Source organism: Trematomus bernacchii, unplaced genomic scaffold, assembly GCF_902827165.1.
Source record: "Trematomus bernacchii unplaced genomic scaffold, fTreBer1.1, whole genome shotgun sequence".
In the NCBI taxonomy this organism is placed as follows: domain Eukaryota; kingdom Metazoa; phylum Chordata; class Actinopteri; order Perciformes; family Nototheniidae; genus Trematomus; species Trematomus bernacchii.
In genome coordinates, this window is record NW_022987698.1 from 6,680,947 (window position 1) to 6,698,712 (window position 17,766).

Consider the following 17,766-nt stretch of genomic DNA (forward strand, 5'->3'; position numbering starts at 1 on the left):
TGGACTTTGAGAAACTAGGATGGGATAAAAAAAATGTAAACAAAATGTAAGCCTAATACTTGTGTTTCTCCATGGCTGCACTGTAAAATGTAGTAACTAAAATGTTATGCACACTTGTTTTTCCTGCTGTAACCCAAGGCAAGTTTATTTATATAGCACCTTTCAACACAACCCACAGGCAATTCAAAATGCTTTACAACATTTTTTAACATTAAGAGCATTAAGAAATATGGCACTTAAAAACAGTCATTAAAAAGCAAAGAGAATCAAATAAACAGAAACAGGGTAATATAGAATAACAAAGGCATACAATACAACAAGCCAGTTGAGTAACCCCTGGAAGTCACTGGGTGGAGTAGAAATAGTACAAGTATGAAAATGATCATATTACATTACTGTATGTTCCCTTTATGACAATCTCAAATATGTCTGTGTTGTTACGACTGTCTTTGGCGACACCTATGGCAATAAGCAGTTATTGCAATTATTATTAGATCTCTCATCCCAGGGAGCACTGATTGGAATTTTCCTTGAGAATAATGCCCAGGTCATATTACTGATAATATTGCAATACTTCATCATCATAGGCTACATCATCATTGTCATTTCATGTGGCGATAGATTTGAAATTAGAAATGTCTTATAAAAATGTAAATATCTGTGCAGATACTTTCTGTAAATCATAGTCTATCAACATAGGTGATGTTTTAAAACTTTTATTTTCTTATTTATTTAGTATTTTGTCCTTAAAGTAGTCAAATTCAAACAGTGAATCACTGGTTTCAGTTTTTGAAAATTAAATATGAATTTGCTTTTATTCAAGAATGTGAACTCCCCCCAGGTTGCTCTGACACCTTCAGAAGCGCACACACACACACGCCCACAAACACACACACACACACACACACGCACACGCACACGCACACACACACACACACACACACACACACACACACACACACACACACACACACACACACACACACACACACAGGCAACCGGTGGCATCCTGATTCTTAGAAAACAGTAGCCTAACGGGCAGCAGAGGTGGCAGCAAGCAGATACACCGCGAGGCTAATTGGTGAAAGAGAGCGTTCAGGGGACAAAGGTTTAGTCTTGGGGTTCGGGTTGCCATTATTTGGATGTCATATAAGATCCAGCCTGACCCAATTAATATGCCACCTGATAGGAGGGCCTCTCATCAACCTAATTTAGAGAATCAATAGGGGACAAATGAGAGTGAGAACGAAGCTCTTTACGGATGCAAACACACAAAGACCACCCAGTACAAACTCGAGGAGACTGATGCCAGCAATGACATAAACCTTTTGACAAATCCTCACTTGACATAAACAAACATTCACACAGTCCCCTGCCCCTCAAGTGCATCAATGTGCCGTACACATCATCAGTCATACCCGCCCTACATAGACAAGGGAGGACATTGATGGATGTTTTTATTGTTTTGGCACATAAGGAGTACAAGCTGGACATGAAGTGTTAGGGGCTGAATGCTGCACCCAAAGCTGACTACTAACATGATGAACTCTGACCCAACTTCATAAAATAAAGACCACACTACGCAATGGAGGCACTTGTGGAAGAAAACAGTAAAGTACAATGGCAATTATGGAAGATTTTACAAAGCCTTCAAGAAAGGCTGGCGGGGGCTGGGAGGATTTGGGAGGAGCTTTATGGCAATTATAGCCATAAAGTTAAGAAAGAAGGTGAATTGGGGGCAGCTCTCAATAGCTTAAATTGCTGGACACAGTCATCATCAGTAACACCTTTTTTTCAAGCTCAGTGACCGGCTATGTTTAGAGAGGGGACTCAGGGATGAAAGAATCTCACATGACAATAAAACAGGGGAGACACAAGATATAAGTATAGAGAATCCAAATCCTCAACAAGGAATAATAGTGAAGCGTGTGGTTCATTGCATATTGAATTTCTGTTTCACTCTGTTGTATAGTGATAGTGGTGGTCTAATGGATAGTGAGGTGGGCTGAAGATCGGAAGGTTGTTAGTTCAAATCCCACCGGGAACACCACCACTAGTGTGCCCTTGAGTAAGGCACTTAGTCCTCAGCTACTCCAGGGAGAATGTCCCTGTAATTGGTCATTGTAAGTCGCTTTGGATAAAAGCGTCAGCTAAATGAAATGTAATGTATTTAAAAAAATCATATATTATGTGTTTATTCTACCTTCTCAAAGTAGACACAAAATCATGTTTTGGGGTAGTAAATACAACATTAATGTTACATTAGCAAACTATTTCTTGAATACTTACTTCAATTTGTTTCAAAATTGAAGTATTTACTTTTTTTTTTAAATGTTTTTTATTCAAAACACTCAACAGACAACATGTTACAAGTATTGTTTTGTGTCTTCGGCTTAAAATCCAATTACATTTAACTGTGATTTAAAAAATTAACATTTACTCTGAGAAATCCTATTAATGTTGATCCATTTTCATTTTGTTCCACTCTGGTTAATCAATAGGTGGAGTTCCCTGCAGAGTTTCAGGGTCTGAGAGAATGACAGCTGTCACTCTTTTGTGCTCGCAGCGCACCATCTGGTTTGATGCTGACTATGCTGTAGATGCTGTTGAGGGGCTGCATGTCTCTGAGCCGTCCCACAGATCTGAGAGTATACATGGGGACAGGATGCCCACCCCTACCCTGGAGGATTTTCTTTCTCACAGTCAGACCTTAATTATACTCATATCTGTACATCCTGTTGTAGTTTTACAATTTATATTCTGTGGGGCATTCAACAACATTAAAGATTCACCAGTACAGTTGATACCCGTGATAGATGGACAACAGTACACAGATTTATTTCAAAGTAAGAGAGTGAAATCGTATCTGAGTGAAATCGTATCTGAAAAATAATTAAAGGGAAATGACATGACATACAGCACAGGAGCAGTGAATATTTGTCTACTGACTATAGTTTAATGAAATAATTTGTTCCTAGAAGTTATTCAAATCCTTACCGCAAAGGCCCAGGTTTGAATCTGACATCAAGACCGTTGCTGCATTTCCTGTCTGTCTACAAAAAAGTCCCAATATGTTATTGATTTTATTTTATGTGTCTTAAAAAAGAAAGGAATGTATTTACTGTATGTATCATACACTTATCTTCATATGTAAAGTAGATGTAGATATCTTTTAATACAAATCATAATCCTTAGATGTTACAACTTATCCAAACTAAAACCCACAGAGGTCATGAAGTTGAAACACCATATCAAAGAGAAAAATCTTTCATGCAGGATGTGAGCAATGAACTCTCTGCGTGTTTCGCACAGGTACAACATCTTAATGATGACTGAAAACACGAGGCCACTTTTCCTCTGCCAATACTCGGCAATCTGCACATTCCATCCACTTATTTTGAATGCTCCTCACAGCAGTGTGTGATTACTTGAAAGTCAGTCGGACATCTAACTTTTGGCAACAACAGGAATCAGCCTGAGAGTGAAAAACAAAACCTTTTGTCCCACGCTGTCGTCCTGCAGCCCGGTAATAATCCTAAATCGGACTTGTTTTTGGAACAACATCTTCAATCTGTAGCATACCACATGCAGTGCAGTTAATATTACAGATGTAGGGTGGGGACACAAAGGTAATGACAACCTACAAAAACATCAAGATGCTATTTCTCTCAAAAGTATTGTTAAAGCTGTTAATTCTCCTATTACATTTATGGGGATGATATAATACAACATTTGAGAAGGTTATATGAGGACACAGCTGCACTCCCTCTCTCATGGGCAGGACACAGTGAAATAATCCAGGTCACTGATCAAACCTCCAAAAACACAACCCTTGATCAAGTGAGTTTCACCCCCCCTTCACAGACATCAGTGTGATTTATGCAAGAAAATGACAAAAACATAAAAAAAGGAACAATTTACTGTGATTTTAACATGTGTACTTTAATGTTCCACAGAAACCTTGAGAAAAATAACATATGACAATCTCATGTTAATAATATTTTTTTTTATATAAACACGTTCATGAATTCATTTCTCTTTGTTGCTTGCTTGTCTAATTTTAGGAAGCTTTTATTTTTATTTTTCAATATTTGCATATTCATATTTGGTTTAAATACAAGATAAATTGCTACAAACATATCAGGTACATTTATTATTTTCTGTTAATGTATGAATTGTTCTATTTGAATACATTTGCCTTTGCATACCCTAAAAGTTCAAATGATAAGGATGAGTGAAAGAGAAATGCAGAACTAATGCTCTATTGCTCACATTTATAGTTCATATTGTTTGTTCTGATTCACATGCCTCGCAGATTGTAGTCCCAGTTGTGCAGATTGTGAGGGTTTAATGCAACATGGCAGCAAAAACAGCAATAACGAGTTGCCAAAATATAGAGCTCGGGGCAGAGATGCTGTCGGTTACAGTGCTGGCCTATAAAAAGGGGCTGTGCATTTCTTTGAGGCCTGAGCAGTCAGTGAAAGGCACTGTGGGGTCTCCATAGTTCACATGGCAAACTCTCAAACACCCACGGGGGGGGTTGCGCTCCCTCCCTCCCCTGTCATGCCTTAACTGAGGCTAGTGTTGACACAGTGCTGGCCAATCTAATTTTGATTGTCAGGAGCAAGGAATGGTGATCCTCCCCCCGCCCCCCTGAGATCATCAAGTTCATTTCTCTGGCTGCATAGGGATTTTTTTCCTTTCGGCCCCCCCTCCATCTCCCCATCTCCCCACCACTAGAACAATATTCAGCCGTTCCTGGGCCTCTCAGAGTGAGCTCACTGGAGTTAATCTCTCAGGCCTCTCTCCTCTCTATTGCTGCCTCTCTCTCTCACTCGCACTCTCTCCCTCTCTTTCTATTCAAAAAGCCATTCGAGAACAGCTTGAATTAGTGACAGTTATTATTCAGACTAATGAGTAAAATCTCAAAGGCAACAAAAGTGGACTGTGACATCGGCTATAACAGCATTCATAAATCATTCATTCTTGGCAAGACGGATTTATTAATAAGTGGGTGACAAATATCGTTTCTGTAATTTATAAGATTTTAATTGATCAAAGACAACAGTGGCGAGGAAAACAGCAGAGATCTGTGTGTTTGAAGTGTGAAGTGCTTCGAGGGAAATCTGTGAAATGTCACGAGACCTTCATTGTTTTCCCAGATCTGTACCATCAGAAAAGACAGATGGCCCTCTGCACCTTTGTTTGTGGGTGCGTGTGTGACTGAGTGTGTGTGTGTGTGTGTGTGTGTGTGTGTGTGTGTGTGTGTGTGTGTGTGTGTGTGTGTGTGTGTGTGTGTGTGTGTGTGTGTGTGTGTGTGTGTGTGTGTGTGTGTGTGTGTGTGTGTGTGTGTGTGTGTGTGTGTGTGTGTGTGTGTGTGTGTGTGTGTGCGCACGCACGTCTCAGAGACCATGGGACTAAAGAAGGTCAGGCTTATCGGCAATATTAGTTCAAACTTAAAACCTATTTATTACCTCGATCACACAATCCTTAATTTTTAGGCCAAAAATCATTGTCTTTATTTGGATGATAACTGACTGTGATTTCATTCATTATTCATGCACTTTCTGATTTTGACAATCCTTTGGTTCAACGCTTTCCATCATTTTGGATTTAAGTATGCATGATGAGTTCATGCAATAAAGGGTAACTCAATGTCTTTTGTGTGGTGCAGAACAAGGGGGAAACTGCCCGGTGACAAACTATGACATTTGGTGAGGGCCTCTGAGTCACAGTAATCAAATTCAAGCCGCCGCAGACACTAAGACAGACATTAATTTTCTCAATGAATTCCGAGCCAATGAGACACACTGACAGTCCAGCATTGTGTGGCTTTGTGCTGTAATTGAAACTGAGATGTAATAACAGAGAAGAAATTAGGGGACAGAGGATCAGTTGACATGAATAGATCAGTCAAGCTACCTGAATAAAAAGCCAGCATGGAAGAATAATTGAGATGATCAATCATAATAGTTTTAACCATTTGCAAGGCATTGTGGGATGCTGACATTTAAATAATGGACATATTAGCTATCCATAAAACATATAACACAATTCAAATGAATATTGTTAATTGATATTTGTCTTTTTTACCACAGTAGTTCTCAATGTTGCACAAAGTATCAGGGATACAACTTCAACTGTGACTTGCATGAACTGTGCCTGCACATTTCTAATGCAATATGACAAGTTGGCCAGATGGGGGCACTACATCTAAAGGTCAAAGTTTACATTTGTCCCGAACACTTTTTGCATCCTGCCATCAAATCCCTAATGTTCAACTTTTTGAATAATCAGAAATTTAACAGATTTGTTTTGTGGGCTAATGCTTCAGAAGAAATAACAGCAAAGCCCATCTCAGCCTTATCAATGATCCAAAACAGTTACAAAAGCTCATTCAAGATCAACATTGAGTTTGTGTACAACAATATTCAAAATCAATGAGCAACCAGGAAAAGCTTAACAGAGTGTGTACAGAGACATTTTTGTAAATAAAAACATCTTTTTTATTTGTATTTAAAAATGAAACAATTAAGTAAGGTTTAACAATGAAACTATTACTTCAAGTTTGACTTTATCTTTCGCATGTTAGCAAGTATTAGACAAAAACGAAATGTTATTTTCAAAGTTTAATCTCGGTAAATATTTCCATCTCAATAGCAATTTCAAACTAAAGTTCAAAACTCAAAATAATGCACAGGATCAGCTAAGGTTTTAAACATGCTTTTAAACATTGAAGCTCCAATTCCTAAACCTTCAGACTCTCGTTCTTGAAATTGGCAAATAACAATTTGCACTTGAGCTGCGGGGCACAACTGCAGCTTATCAGAACAGAAGTAATCTTGACATTACAGAAAACAATTTCAAATCGATCAAAGATCAAAGGTGAAAGGTCGAAATTATTCTGTCAGGGGTGTTGGGTTCACTGAGGGGGAAAACAGACCAAACCAGAGGGCCCCACATTAAAAAACCCACAAACACAAAACTAGATTAGATACACATGTATATCTCTAAAAAACAATTACACACAGCGCCTTAGGTAAATAAATGCATGCTTAAAAGCTAGAGACAGGGTGAGATTTAAAGAGGGGGCAGGGTGTGTTGGCGTAGGTGCATGATTTGCAAGCTGTCAGATGACAGCCTTGCGGATGAAGAGCAGTAGCCCCCCATTCTCTGTCCGGAGCCCGGTGCTCCCCACCCCCTCACTCAAACGCCTCTCCATACCCCATGGGAGGAGGTCTGTTGCGCTGCGGCCACACTAAATCAACATCGTCCTAATGAGGTGTCACACTTGACCCCCAGCAGCCTCAGCCCCTCACATGGGTGTCAGAGCCACAATGAGCAGCCCTCCATCTCCAGCGCCTGGCTGACACATTTTGATTCATGAGAGAGCCTGGGCCCTGTCAGGTCAAAATTACCCCTATCAAAATGCCACCATCAACACATTCATCACCCCTTCCTCTAAAGCCACCCCGTTTTGTTTCTCTTTTAAAAAACAAACAATCTTCTCTGAAAATCAACAATGCTTTCTTGCTCCTGCTCTGCATGCACAGTTCCCTCTGACCCACACACAATGACACCTCTGAACACCTTACAAACGAATGCATGTTCTCGCTGATGACCTCTTATTGCAGCCAGGAGTGATACGCCTGCCTGTCATTGGTCGGGGTTCAGCCTTTCTGCTCCTAATTGCTCTCTGAGCGATGAACTCTGTCCCCCAGGTGTTGGTAAGCCTGTCCTCTGACCTGCTGACCCAAAACACTCCTAATGTGAACAGGTCCTCACAGCTAATAACAAACTGAGAATGAAATCTGTGTGGGCGGCCCCACTGAGTCAAAACAAAGTGAGAGGCTCACTCATAGCAAGAGGTGAGACATAGTCTTGACACATTTGGTTGTGTAGGCGGATCAATCAGCTTGTAGTAACCAAATATGTGACAAGTAAAACTGTTACGATGGTGGTGACAGGGCCAAGAAATACAGCCCTCAAAACACAGATACAACTATAAAGATGAGGGTTGGCTTCAGAGGGGACCTGCGTGCCCCTCTTCCCCTGGAGATCAGGTCCCTCATTGTGAACACAGCTGAGACTTTCACCTTCCTGGGATCACCCCGGGACCAGATAATCTCCTGATCTCCTAATCAGCCCGGCAGCAGTAGATGCTCTTCTCAACTCAAATGAGGAGGATCAATGTCAGCCACCAATCCCAGCCCGCTTTGTAGACCATGATGATTTTCATCATTCTTCGTTTACAGTTTCATACAAATTTGTTCTTCGCTTTACAAGGACAAGCCGTAACACAATGGCCCCTCGCTGAGAAGATCATTTACTGTCAGCTGACACTCAACGCTGCCCACTGAGGCAGCCATCTGCTCCAAAAACGTTCCCCTGGGAGACAAGGGCAGTCCAGTCACAGCAGAACACCTGACGGGTCGAGTCTGCAGCCTCTACAAATGTCCATGATCTCCTTGTCATTATCTTTTCAAAAAGAGGATGTCACTATTTATTACTCAAACTATCAACTAGCTTCTTAGGGTTACACCAAAGTGTTTCAATTCATAACAAGTCTTGGTATTATTGTGTTGGGTTAACAAATTCTCTGCATCATAAAACAACTAGAAAATTAAAGCAATTGTATTGACATTATGCCTCTAATGAAGCTCAGATGTTAAGACTGGATTGTAGACTGTAATTAATGCAAATTGTTAATGAAAGTGATAAAGCTGTCATTGTTACAACCCCACTCCCGTAAGTTAGTGTGGCAAAGCAAAAGTCTGTTGTGCCTCACTAGTGTCCAGATTTAGAAAGTTAATTGTAATGACATGATAATTAGGCCAATCTTGAATTTTTAACACATGCGTGGCATTTGAAACACAGACAGTCTGGATTCTGGGATACGTCGCAGTTCAATTTTAATCTAAATGAGGTATGTTTTTTTTAATGTGAGCTGATGGTATCTTTAGCTGAAAAACATCCCAGCAAAAAACATGTATGAAAACACAAAAGTGACAAACAGTGTTCATCTTGACAACCTATTTCATTAGGATATGTGACTGCATGCTAAGAAATATTGTTATTGTGGGTTAGGGATGTAGTAGACCTTCATTCTCTACGCTAACGTTTGAGCCTGGGCTGTAATTCTTCTACTTCCCCTGTGCTTGAATCAGGTCGGTTTGACCTTTTTTGTTGTTGTAATGTCATGACTAATGTATGGGCTGTTTTAATCAAGCTTTGAGCTAAGGCAGAAGAACGTGGAGCATGAACAGAGACTGTTCAGGTTCATGTAGAATCAAGCTTGATGTTTTGGGCCCTGTTTTGACATCAGTGAATGTTATCTGGCTAACAAAGGCCCATTGTATCAGACTTAGTGCCATATAGCAGTGACGATGCAGATTGCAGTGTTGCTCCGCTTACCCCTCCCTGTCCCTCATAAGGCTTCAGGTAACCTAAACACATGAATGGCCCTTGTTGAGCCAGAGTTTGGTTTCACTGAGGAACATGATGGTGCAAGATTGGTGAACCCCATGGAAGACGAATAGCATAATGTAGATACAAAGGGCTCATTCAGCAAAAGAAAACACATTTATTCATAATTTAAGAATATTATATTTTTGGTTTCTGTAAATACATCTCCCAAATCCTACACACTCCTACTTTAAGACGACTGCAAAAAGTTCCTCTTTAATAGCTGCAGAATGCAATTACTGCCATATAACACAATTTGCAGCTTGAAAAACCTACTTTAAAAACGTAATATATGACAGTGTCATATCACAAACATATAATGAAATGCATTTTCAGATCATCCACCTCTTCCATGTATCAGCTTATGTTTCCTGGTCTTTCACGCTCCTGCCACCAGCTGCCAGCAATGCTAGTGCAATAATGATTTCCCTACTTAATGATTTAGCCATTATAGTCTCCCCTCCACACAAACCTGATCCCGCCGCAGGGCCAACAGGCTTCTCCTGTCTTCTCTCAAAGCTGCTCATTAAGTTCTCAGCAGCAGATGAAACATGACTCCTCGCTGAGTAGTTAAGCCGTGTTTACTAAATGCTCTGACGGATAACCTGCACTCTGAGAGACACATTTAGACTGAAAGCCTTCAGTTTTTGTTTACGAAAAGTTCAATTAGCAAATAATGCATCAGATTCAAACAGCAAAACAAGAAAATGTGATATAAGCATGCAAGAAACAGGATTAGATCATTTTAAATCATATGGAAAACAAAAGGGCCAAAGATTTTAAAATCTTAACTAGCAGCATTCTGAAAATGATAGTTGATCTGAGTCACATTTTAGATTTTAATTGTTAATTGTATTTACTCAAGATGTAGTCAGTGGAACTCAGTGTTTTTTATACTGTTTTTGATATGGGGGAAGGATATCGTTTCCGGCTTTAAAATGTCCCATTACAATTAAACATAACAAAAAACTGAACACACATTTCACTGTGGGCAAAACATTTTTTTTTCCTAATTTATAATAACCATACTTAAAAAATTGAAACCTTATGAAGCAGTATAACAGTTGCTGTAACGGCAAAAAGGGGACATGCCTGAGCATCTTTCACCGCATACACACCTATCCTAAAAACAAGACACTTATGCTCTCAGTTTCATTATGATGATCTTGCTATGTTCAAAGTTGAAATGTGTTGCACACTGGCATCCTGTTTTGATTTTCTTAGATGTGATTTCCAGCATTACAAAAATGTAAGCTAAAAGCATCAGCTAAATTCAGCATTTTCACCCCAATTTCTTTGGAGTTGCCTTCTAGACAACATTCACTATCTGTCTTCAGAACAAATAAAGAAATGTCAGCCATCAATTCCACAATGCAATGCATCCACTGCATGACTCGAAAGCAGTCAGTGATCATACAAATAACGATAATAAGTCCAGAATCTCAATGTAATGCTAAGTCAAAGTAAAAGAAGAACAAATGATTGAATTCAGGCATAAACCACCAAGTTAAAAACTAGTAAACACAAATCTAAGTGAGTCCCCAGAACAATTGAGTCAAATGGTAGCCAAAACCTAACAATATCTTAATGAAGCCATGCCTGGATATCATCTTGAAAAGGTCATCAACCACCTATCAACTCAAATCTGAAAAATGCTCTCTCACTGATATCAATTTTCTAGCTTGGGCTATTTCTATCCTCAAATTGGACTTTGCCTATATGCTCAAACTGACAAACTGTGATAAATTCATCACCATTTTTTTTATTTTTGAGCTCTTTGCACTCCTATAGAACTTTTTAATATTGTGCTTTAGGCATTTAGGTGCTGGTAAAATGTATCCATCATGTGATTTCTAATGAGAGAAAAATCCGTTGTGTGAAGGTTAAAGAAAGTGGGTTTAAAAGTTTTTTGTTTTTTTAAAACAGGAACAGTTAAACGCCCCTCCTCACTTAAAATGACACATAATGGAGGCCTGAGGGTGCAATCCTTTGTGTTGAAGGAACTTTTGATTCAGTTAAACAGCTAAAACAAGAACCTTTCACACCCAAACAATGGACTCCGTTTTTAAACTTAGCACTCGACAAGTGAGGGGCAAATTGTACGTGTGTGTGTGTGTATACGAGTGCGCACGTGTGTGCATGTGACCCCCCATATGTCTAACAATCACCCTGACGCATACCACCCTTTCTCTCCTCAAATAAAAACAGGGTCAAAGGAAAAGAGAAATCATCCACTGTTGAAGTACTTTACGAGATCCTCCTCTCAACAGAAAAAGGACTGAGTATCCATGGGAATCTTAGCACGTTAGGGAGGCCTTTCTCCCTTCCTCTCATCCGCTCTCCCCCGCTGCACCCATGGACCAATGCAATTGTTTATTTTCTCCTATTGAGGCTGCTCCATTCACTGGCTCTCACATTTACTCTACTCAATTGGAGTTAGACAGCACTTATTCGAGGAGAGGAATGTAGTGTTCCACTGACAGGGCAGCAAGAATGCAGAAGAAATAATTAAAACTTTTTAAAGGAAAAAGGTACAGCTGAGCATGAGGGAGAACGTCGTCAAACCGAACAAAGCGGGACTGACAGGATTTTCTGCCGTGATGAGTATATTCACCCATCACCTTGACGCTACAAAGAGTGTTTGAATAACGCACAATGCCAGAAAGTGGAGCAGGGATCCTATAAGGAGGTCTTTCATTCACTTTGCTTTCTTAACTGAAACTCTCCTGCAGAACAATAGGGCGTTCTCCGGCCTGTCCTCCAACATCCTCAGCACAATAGCTGAGAGCTGGACTACAGAGTTAATATCTCCTGAGGAGGTAGTCGTGATGACCGTTTCCTTCCCTGTAACAATGGCTGCCAAAGCCTTCTCTGTTATCTTTCACCAGGGTGAATCATAGAGGCATTGAGCAGCTGGTTGAATCATACCATCCATACGGACACATTACATGTCATTTGTTAGATGCTTTTATCTAAAGCGACTTACATACATTCAGTACTGTGGGCAATCCCCACAAGAGCAATTTGGGGTGAAGTGTCATGCCCAGGGACATAACGACATGCTGAGCCACAGCCACCCTGTGCACCAGTACAGTATTTGGTAAAGATTATCTGCTCATGCACAATGCCTCGTCAAGCAGTTTCAGGGTTCATCTTGGTTTGTGTGGTTGTGACAGTACATCCCCGGCAGCTGATTAAAAACAATAGCTTTATCAGTAAGATCATGTTATCAAAAGACACTGCCTGCTTCTTCAGACCAGGTTATAGTCCATTGTGCATGAAAATTATCTTTGATTTGTTTGTCATTTTCAGGTTCAAGCAACATGGCAGTAAATTATAGGCTCTTTCCATTTATTTGGATAATCTGACAAAGATTACAATGGTAATATTACACTATAGACAAACAAGATGAAATATATGAATCACCTTTTGACTTGTGCACAGCAGAAAGCAGTTTGCTATCTAATTGTTGGCAACAATCACACTTTCTCTAAACAATCATTTATGCTGAGTCAGTGCTAAAACTGGCCTCTACACATAGTTGGTAACAGAGTGAACGTGAAAACAAAACAGTTCAAATCGAGAAACTGAAAGTAAACGTTTCAATAAGACAGTATAGCTGCTTGTCCATGATCAGCATTTTACATTTGATATCTGCATATTTAAAATGTCATCTTTGGTTCTGTTTTTGAGTAAAAGTTATTGCTTGCTGTGTTGTTTTGTAATATGTTTTCTCTAGCTGTGTGTTTTGAAGGTGAGCTGCCAAGGGACTGCTGATGAATATTGGATTTGAACTAACCTTGTTTGTCTAATTTGTGTCTTCTTTTATAAAGTCTATATCTTTTGAAGGGACACTATATAATGTTAGCTTTAATCAGAACAACATGGTCATGATGAATGTAACGTTAATACAGTATGAAGTGATAACATTATGTGGATCTACAGTTTTGAGGGGCCTCACATACGAATAGTTGAGGGCACTTTCTCTGTAGCTTAAAAGGAAACACTAACGTAAGGTAATAAGGCTTTAAAGGGAAATAATATTTGTTGAACGTGTGTGAAATACTCTGATTTGAATAAAGAATAAAAGGAGGCGGATATATTATCTGACATTGATTCATCCTGCTTATTCACAGCTTGAACTGGAAGTGTCTTTTCACAAATAAAATGGAAATACGCAGTGAAACAAAAGATTTCTTGGGCAGAAGATCAGTGACATTTGCTTCTGAACCCAGGCAGGCAGGAGGTCGCCACACAGGAAACACAAGTAAATCTTACCTGCCCTCTACTGGTTACACACATCCAATACACCGTGATTGAAGACAAATACTTTCTGTGGTAATTCACACTCATAGTATAAATAAACGTACTTAAACAGTAACAGTACATTTTTATGGTACTTTAACTTTATATAAGTATTTCCATTTTATGCTTCTTTTGCTACTATACAATTACATTTCAGAGGCTGTTGTAGTTTGTACTCCATTAAATGTATCTGACAGTTTAAGAAGATTAAGAAGATTCAGATTCAGAGATTCTACTTTTTTGCCAGCTGCAACTTTTAGTGATGAACATAATGCATTAATACGTTTTATTCAATAATATGATATTTCATTATAACAAAATAAAAATGATATTCTTTTTTGATGCAAATACATTGTGCATTTACTTGAGTAAAAGGCTTTTACTTGTATTTGCATAACTTAAGTAAAATAACAACTGTGATAGTACAAATTACCTTTTTAAAAAAAAGAAAACTGATTTCACCTCTGGTCCTCCTCTGTATTAGGCAGATATGACATTTGAGGTGGACACACACACACACACACACACACACACACACACACACACACACACACACACACACACACACACACACACACACACACACACACACACACACACACACACACACACACACACAGTAGGTAAATATGTTATCATTTAAGTTAGATTGCAACAGGAAAGTATAACCAGGTCAAACCACTGCAACTGTGAACTGATACGAAATAAAACAAAAGGTTGCAATTTCTTCCTTTTAGCCAATCACATGTAGAAATGTAACTAAGAGGAAGTTATCACAGGCAGAGGGGTAAGGGTTGAAAAGGATCTATTTTTCTCTGTGGTTTTACCCAGTAGCTGCATGTTGCAAAGACTAACCACCCTGCCACACAACAGCAGCTGCAGAGCCTCTCTGTGATCTCTCACCATGTACGCCTTCACAGAGTATTACGATTACTACAATTACAGTGAGAACTTTACTGACCTTGTCAATGCCACGGTGGATTGTCCCAGCTCACACATGAGTGGCTCCAACATCTTCCTGCCCATACTGTATTACATGATATTCCTCACAGGCTTCCTGGGCAACCTCTTTGTGATCTCGGTGGTGGGCAGCAAAGGTAGGAAAAGTGGGCGTCTGGTGGACACTTTTGTTGTCAACCTGGCCCTGGCAGACCTCGTCTTCGTCCTCACTCTGCCTCTGTGGGCCATCTCTGCAAGCCGCAGCGGCCACTGGGACTTTGGGGCTGCTGGAGACCTTCTGTGTAAACTGAGCAGCTTCATCATAGCTGTGAACCGCGTCTCCAACATCTTCTTCCTTACCTGCATGAGTGTGGACCGCTACCTGGCGGTGGTGAAGCTGATGGACTCGAGGTACCTCAGGAGCAGCAGGTGCATCCGGGCGACATGTGCTGCTGTGTGGCTGAGTTCTCTGGTGCTGGGTATCCCATCTCTTCTGTACCGCAGAGTGGAGCCCTCAGGGGATGGACTCTTCTGCGTGGAAGAAAACAACTCACCCATTTTTCTGGGCCTGAGCCTCGCCATGGCTTTACTCACTTTTGTTATCCCTGTGTTGATCATCGTGCTCTGTTATGGCACCATAATGATGTATCTCAATCAGAACTGTGCTGCCAATCCTCGGGCTGAAGCGCGGCACAGGCACTCCCTGAAGATGGTCCTCTCCATCATATTGGCCTTCGTGGTGTCCTGGCTCCCCTTTAACATCTTCAAAGTCATCATTATCAGCGCGAAGCTCTCCGAAGCTGACCTGAGTTGTGAAGCTGAGTCTTGGCAGAGTAACGGGCTCCTCTTGTCGGGATGCCTGGCCTTCCTCAACAGCTGTGTGAATCCGGCCATTTACTTTTTCCTGGACAATCACTTCAGACGAAGTGCCCAGAACTTGTGCAAGAGGTTCACAGGGAAGCAGAAGTTCCTGCAGAGCCACCACTCTTCAGCCTCTTTCACCAATGTTGACACTTCAGAGAGCTGTGGGGCAGTCGGTGGGAGAACTCGGCTCCAGATGTGTGAGTAGGAGGAGAGGACATTTTAAATAATTTCACTTTGAAGGGAGAAAAGTGCTTTATGTCGTGCTCATCGTGATGATAAGAGACTTTGTGCACATTTTTCTCAAGGGATATTTGAATACAAAGTAAAACCAGACACATGGCAATACATTTTTTTTGAGTAAGTACAGTTTTGTGATTTTGCTTTGTCATATATCTTCTGTATTCTCATTTACAACAAATATGGAATATGCTGTTTATATCTGCTTATGGTGCACTATGCAGTAGTTTAGATTTAGGAGTCAGTAATTGATATCTTATTGTTTTATGAACAACCTTAAACCATTTGTAACAAAAGTAGATTGAAATTGTTTGAATTAAGAGGTTTAAATATAGTCTTTAAATATGTAGAATAACTGAAGTTGCATTTTCTTATCTTGTATATATATCAAAAGCAGGAATGTATTAAGTTGCATTAAAAAATAAATGCTGAAAAAATATTCCTCTCAAACAAACGGTACAAAGATGTGAGTTTCACTGCAATCCTCAGCATATAAATAGCTGCAGCTTTAAACCGTGGCATGTGAAGTCAATACAATGATGTTTAGTCAGAATATCTATAATTGAATCTAAAATGAATTAACAAAAATGTCAGGTTATTTTAATTTAAATAAATGTTGTTATAAACATGTTTGGAGCTTGGCAGCATTTTTTTTAATAAATGCTGTCATTACTATTCAGTTGTAGTTGCTTGTTCTTACATTCTCTAATAAGAAATAACATGTTGTTTCCCTTTGTAAAGTAAACTATCTGTTGTTTTTTGCTATTTTAAATGATAACATGCAGAGCCTTGTACATTTTTTTCTGCAGTTCCCTACTGAAATGTTTCTAAAATGCTGTTTTAAATGTTTTATTAATTGTAAGTTTTAAAGCAATAATTCACAGATTATGCAGAAATTCGCAATACAACTTCCTAATGTCCATGTGTTATAATGGACAAAATACGTATCAGCATTAGCTATTAAAAGTGTTGTTTTGGTGTTTCTAATTGTAATAAAAAAAAAACATTGTACAGTAATTAATCTCTCGTTATAATATTTCTTTTAGCGTCTGCCAACAAAGTAGAGTCCCTGAGGCACGGCCAAATGTTACTTCTCGTAAATCAAAGGTATTCATATGAGTGTTAAGGCCAGAGTCGGGTATATGAAAGTTCAAATGTTCATGTGTGCCCACTTGTTTTTCTATATGTAGTTTCAAATGTGAAAAAATCGGTTGGTGCACGCCACGGCGTCAGGAATTTTCCCTCAACAAAAAACTCATATGTGTCAAGATAAACATCAGAACACTGAGTATCTTATTGCTGTAACACCGTTTATGCATACTTTGAAAAAACGACAGAACAGGATATATTCTAATGTGGCCGACAAATCAGACAATTTAGATTTTTTTTTAAATTGTATTTTCAATGTTTTTTAATTGGAATAAGAAAATTAAGAATTATTTGCCACAATGTACCTTTTGATGTTTATTTTTTATTTAAAATAGTTGAGAGAAAACCCTACCGCATGACCATTACTTTGATGGATTTTGATCACCAATTCTTCATCCTAATTTCTGGGAGAAATCCTTTTTTACAAGTTGAAATACATTTTAGATCACTGAATTGATGGGATATAAAGTGCAATGATGTTAATAGGCACACATTTTTTAAAGCTATAGATTAATTCAATCCGCAACTGTAATATAACGGTTTTAATCTATTAATCTAAGTTATAATGTCCCTCGGCGTGCTTAAAAATTCTACTTTTGATTTGTTAGAAGTGTAATGTGTTATTTCCTTTTCTTACAGAAGATATAGTCTGGCATCAAAGTCCAGAATAGAAACCCTTTAATGAACTGAGTGACTTATTCTGCCAGTCTGGTACACACATAATGAAAGGTGTGACCTTGGCACAGTGGGCGAGCTGTCAGTCAGTTCTTGATCGCAGTCTGAGAGACTCTCAGTTCTCACAGCGCT

General features: G+C 39.4%; 1 protein-coding gene across 1 annotated transcript; it reads left to right on the forward strand.

Moving 5' to 3' along the window:
• The first annotated feature begins 14,622 nt into the window (after positions 1–14,622).
• Positions 14,623–16,827, forward strand: gpr25 (G protein-coupled receptor 25). The gene has a single exon (XM_034139165.1). It carries the CDS (start codon positions 14,675–14,677, stop codon positions 15,776–15,778), a length of 1,104 nt encoding a protein of 367 aa, XP_033995056.1. The 5' UTR covers positions 14,623–14,674; the 3' UTR covers positions 15,779–16,827.
• Positions 16,828–17,766: the final 939 nt, after the last annotated feature.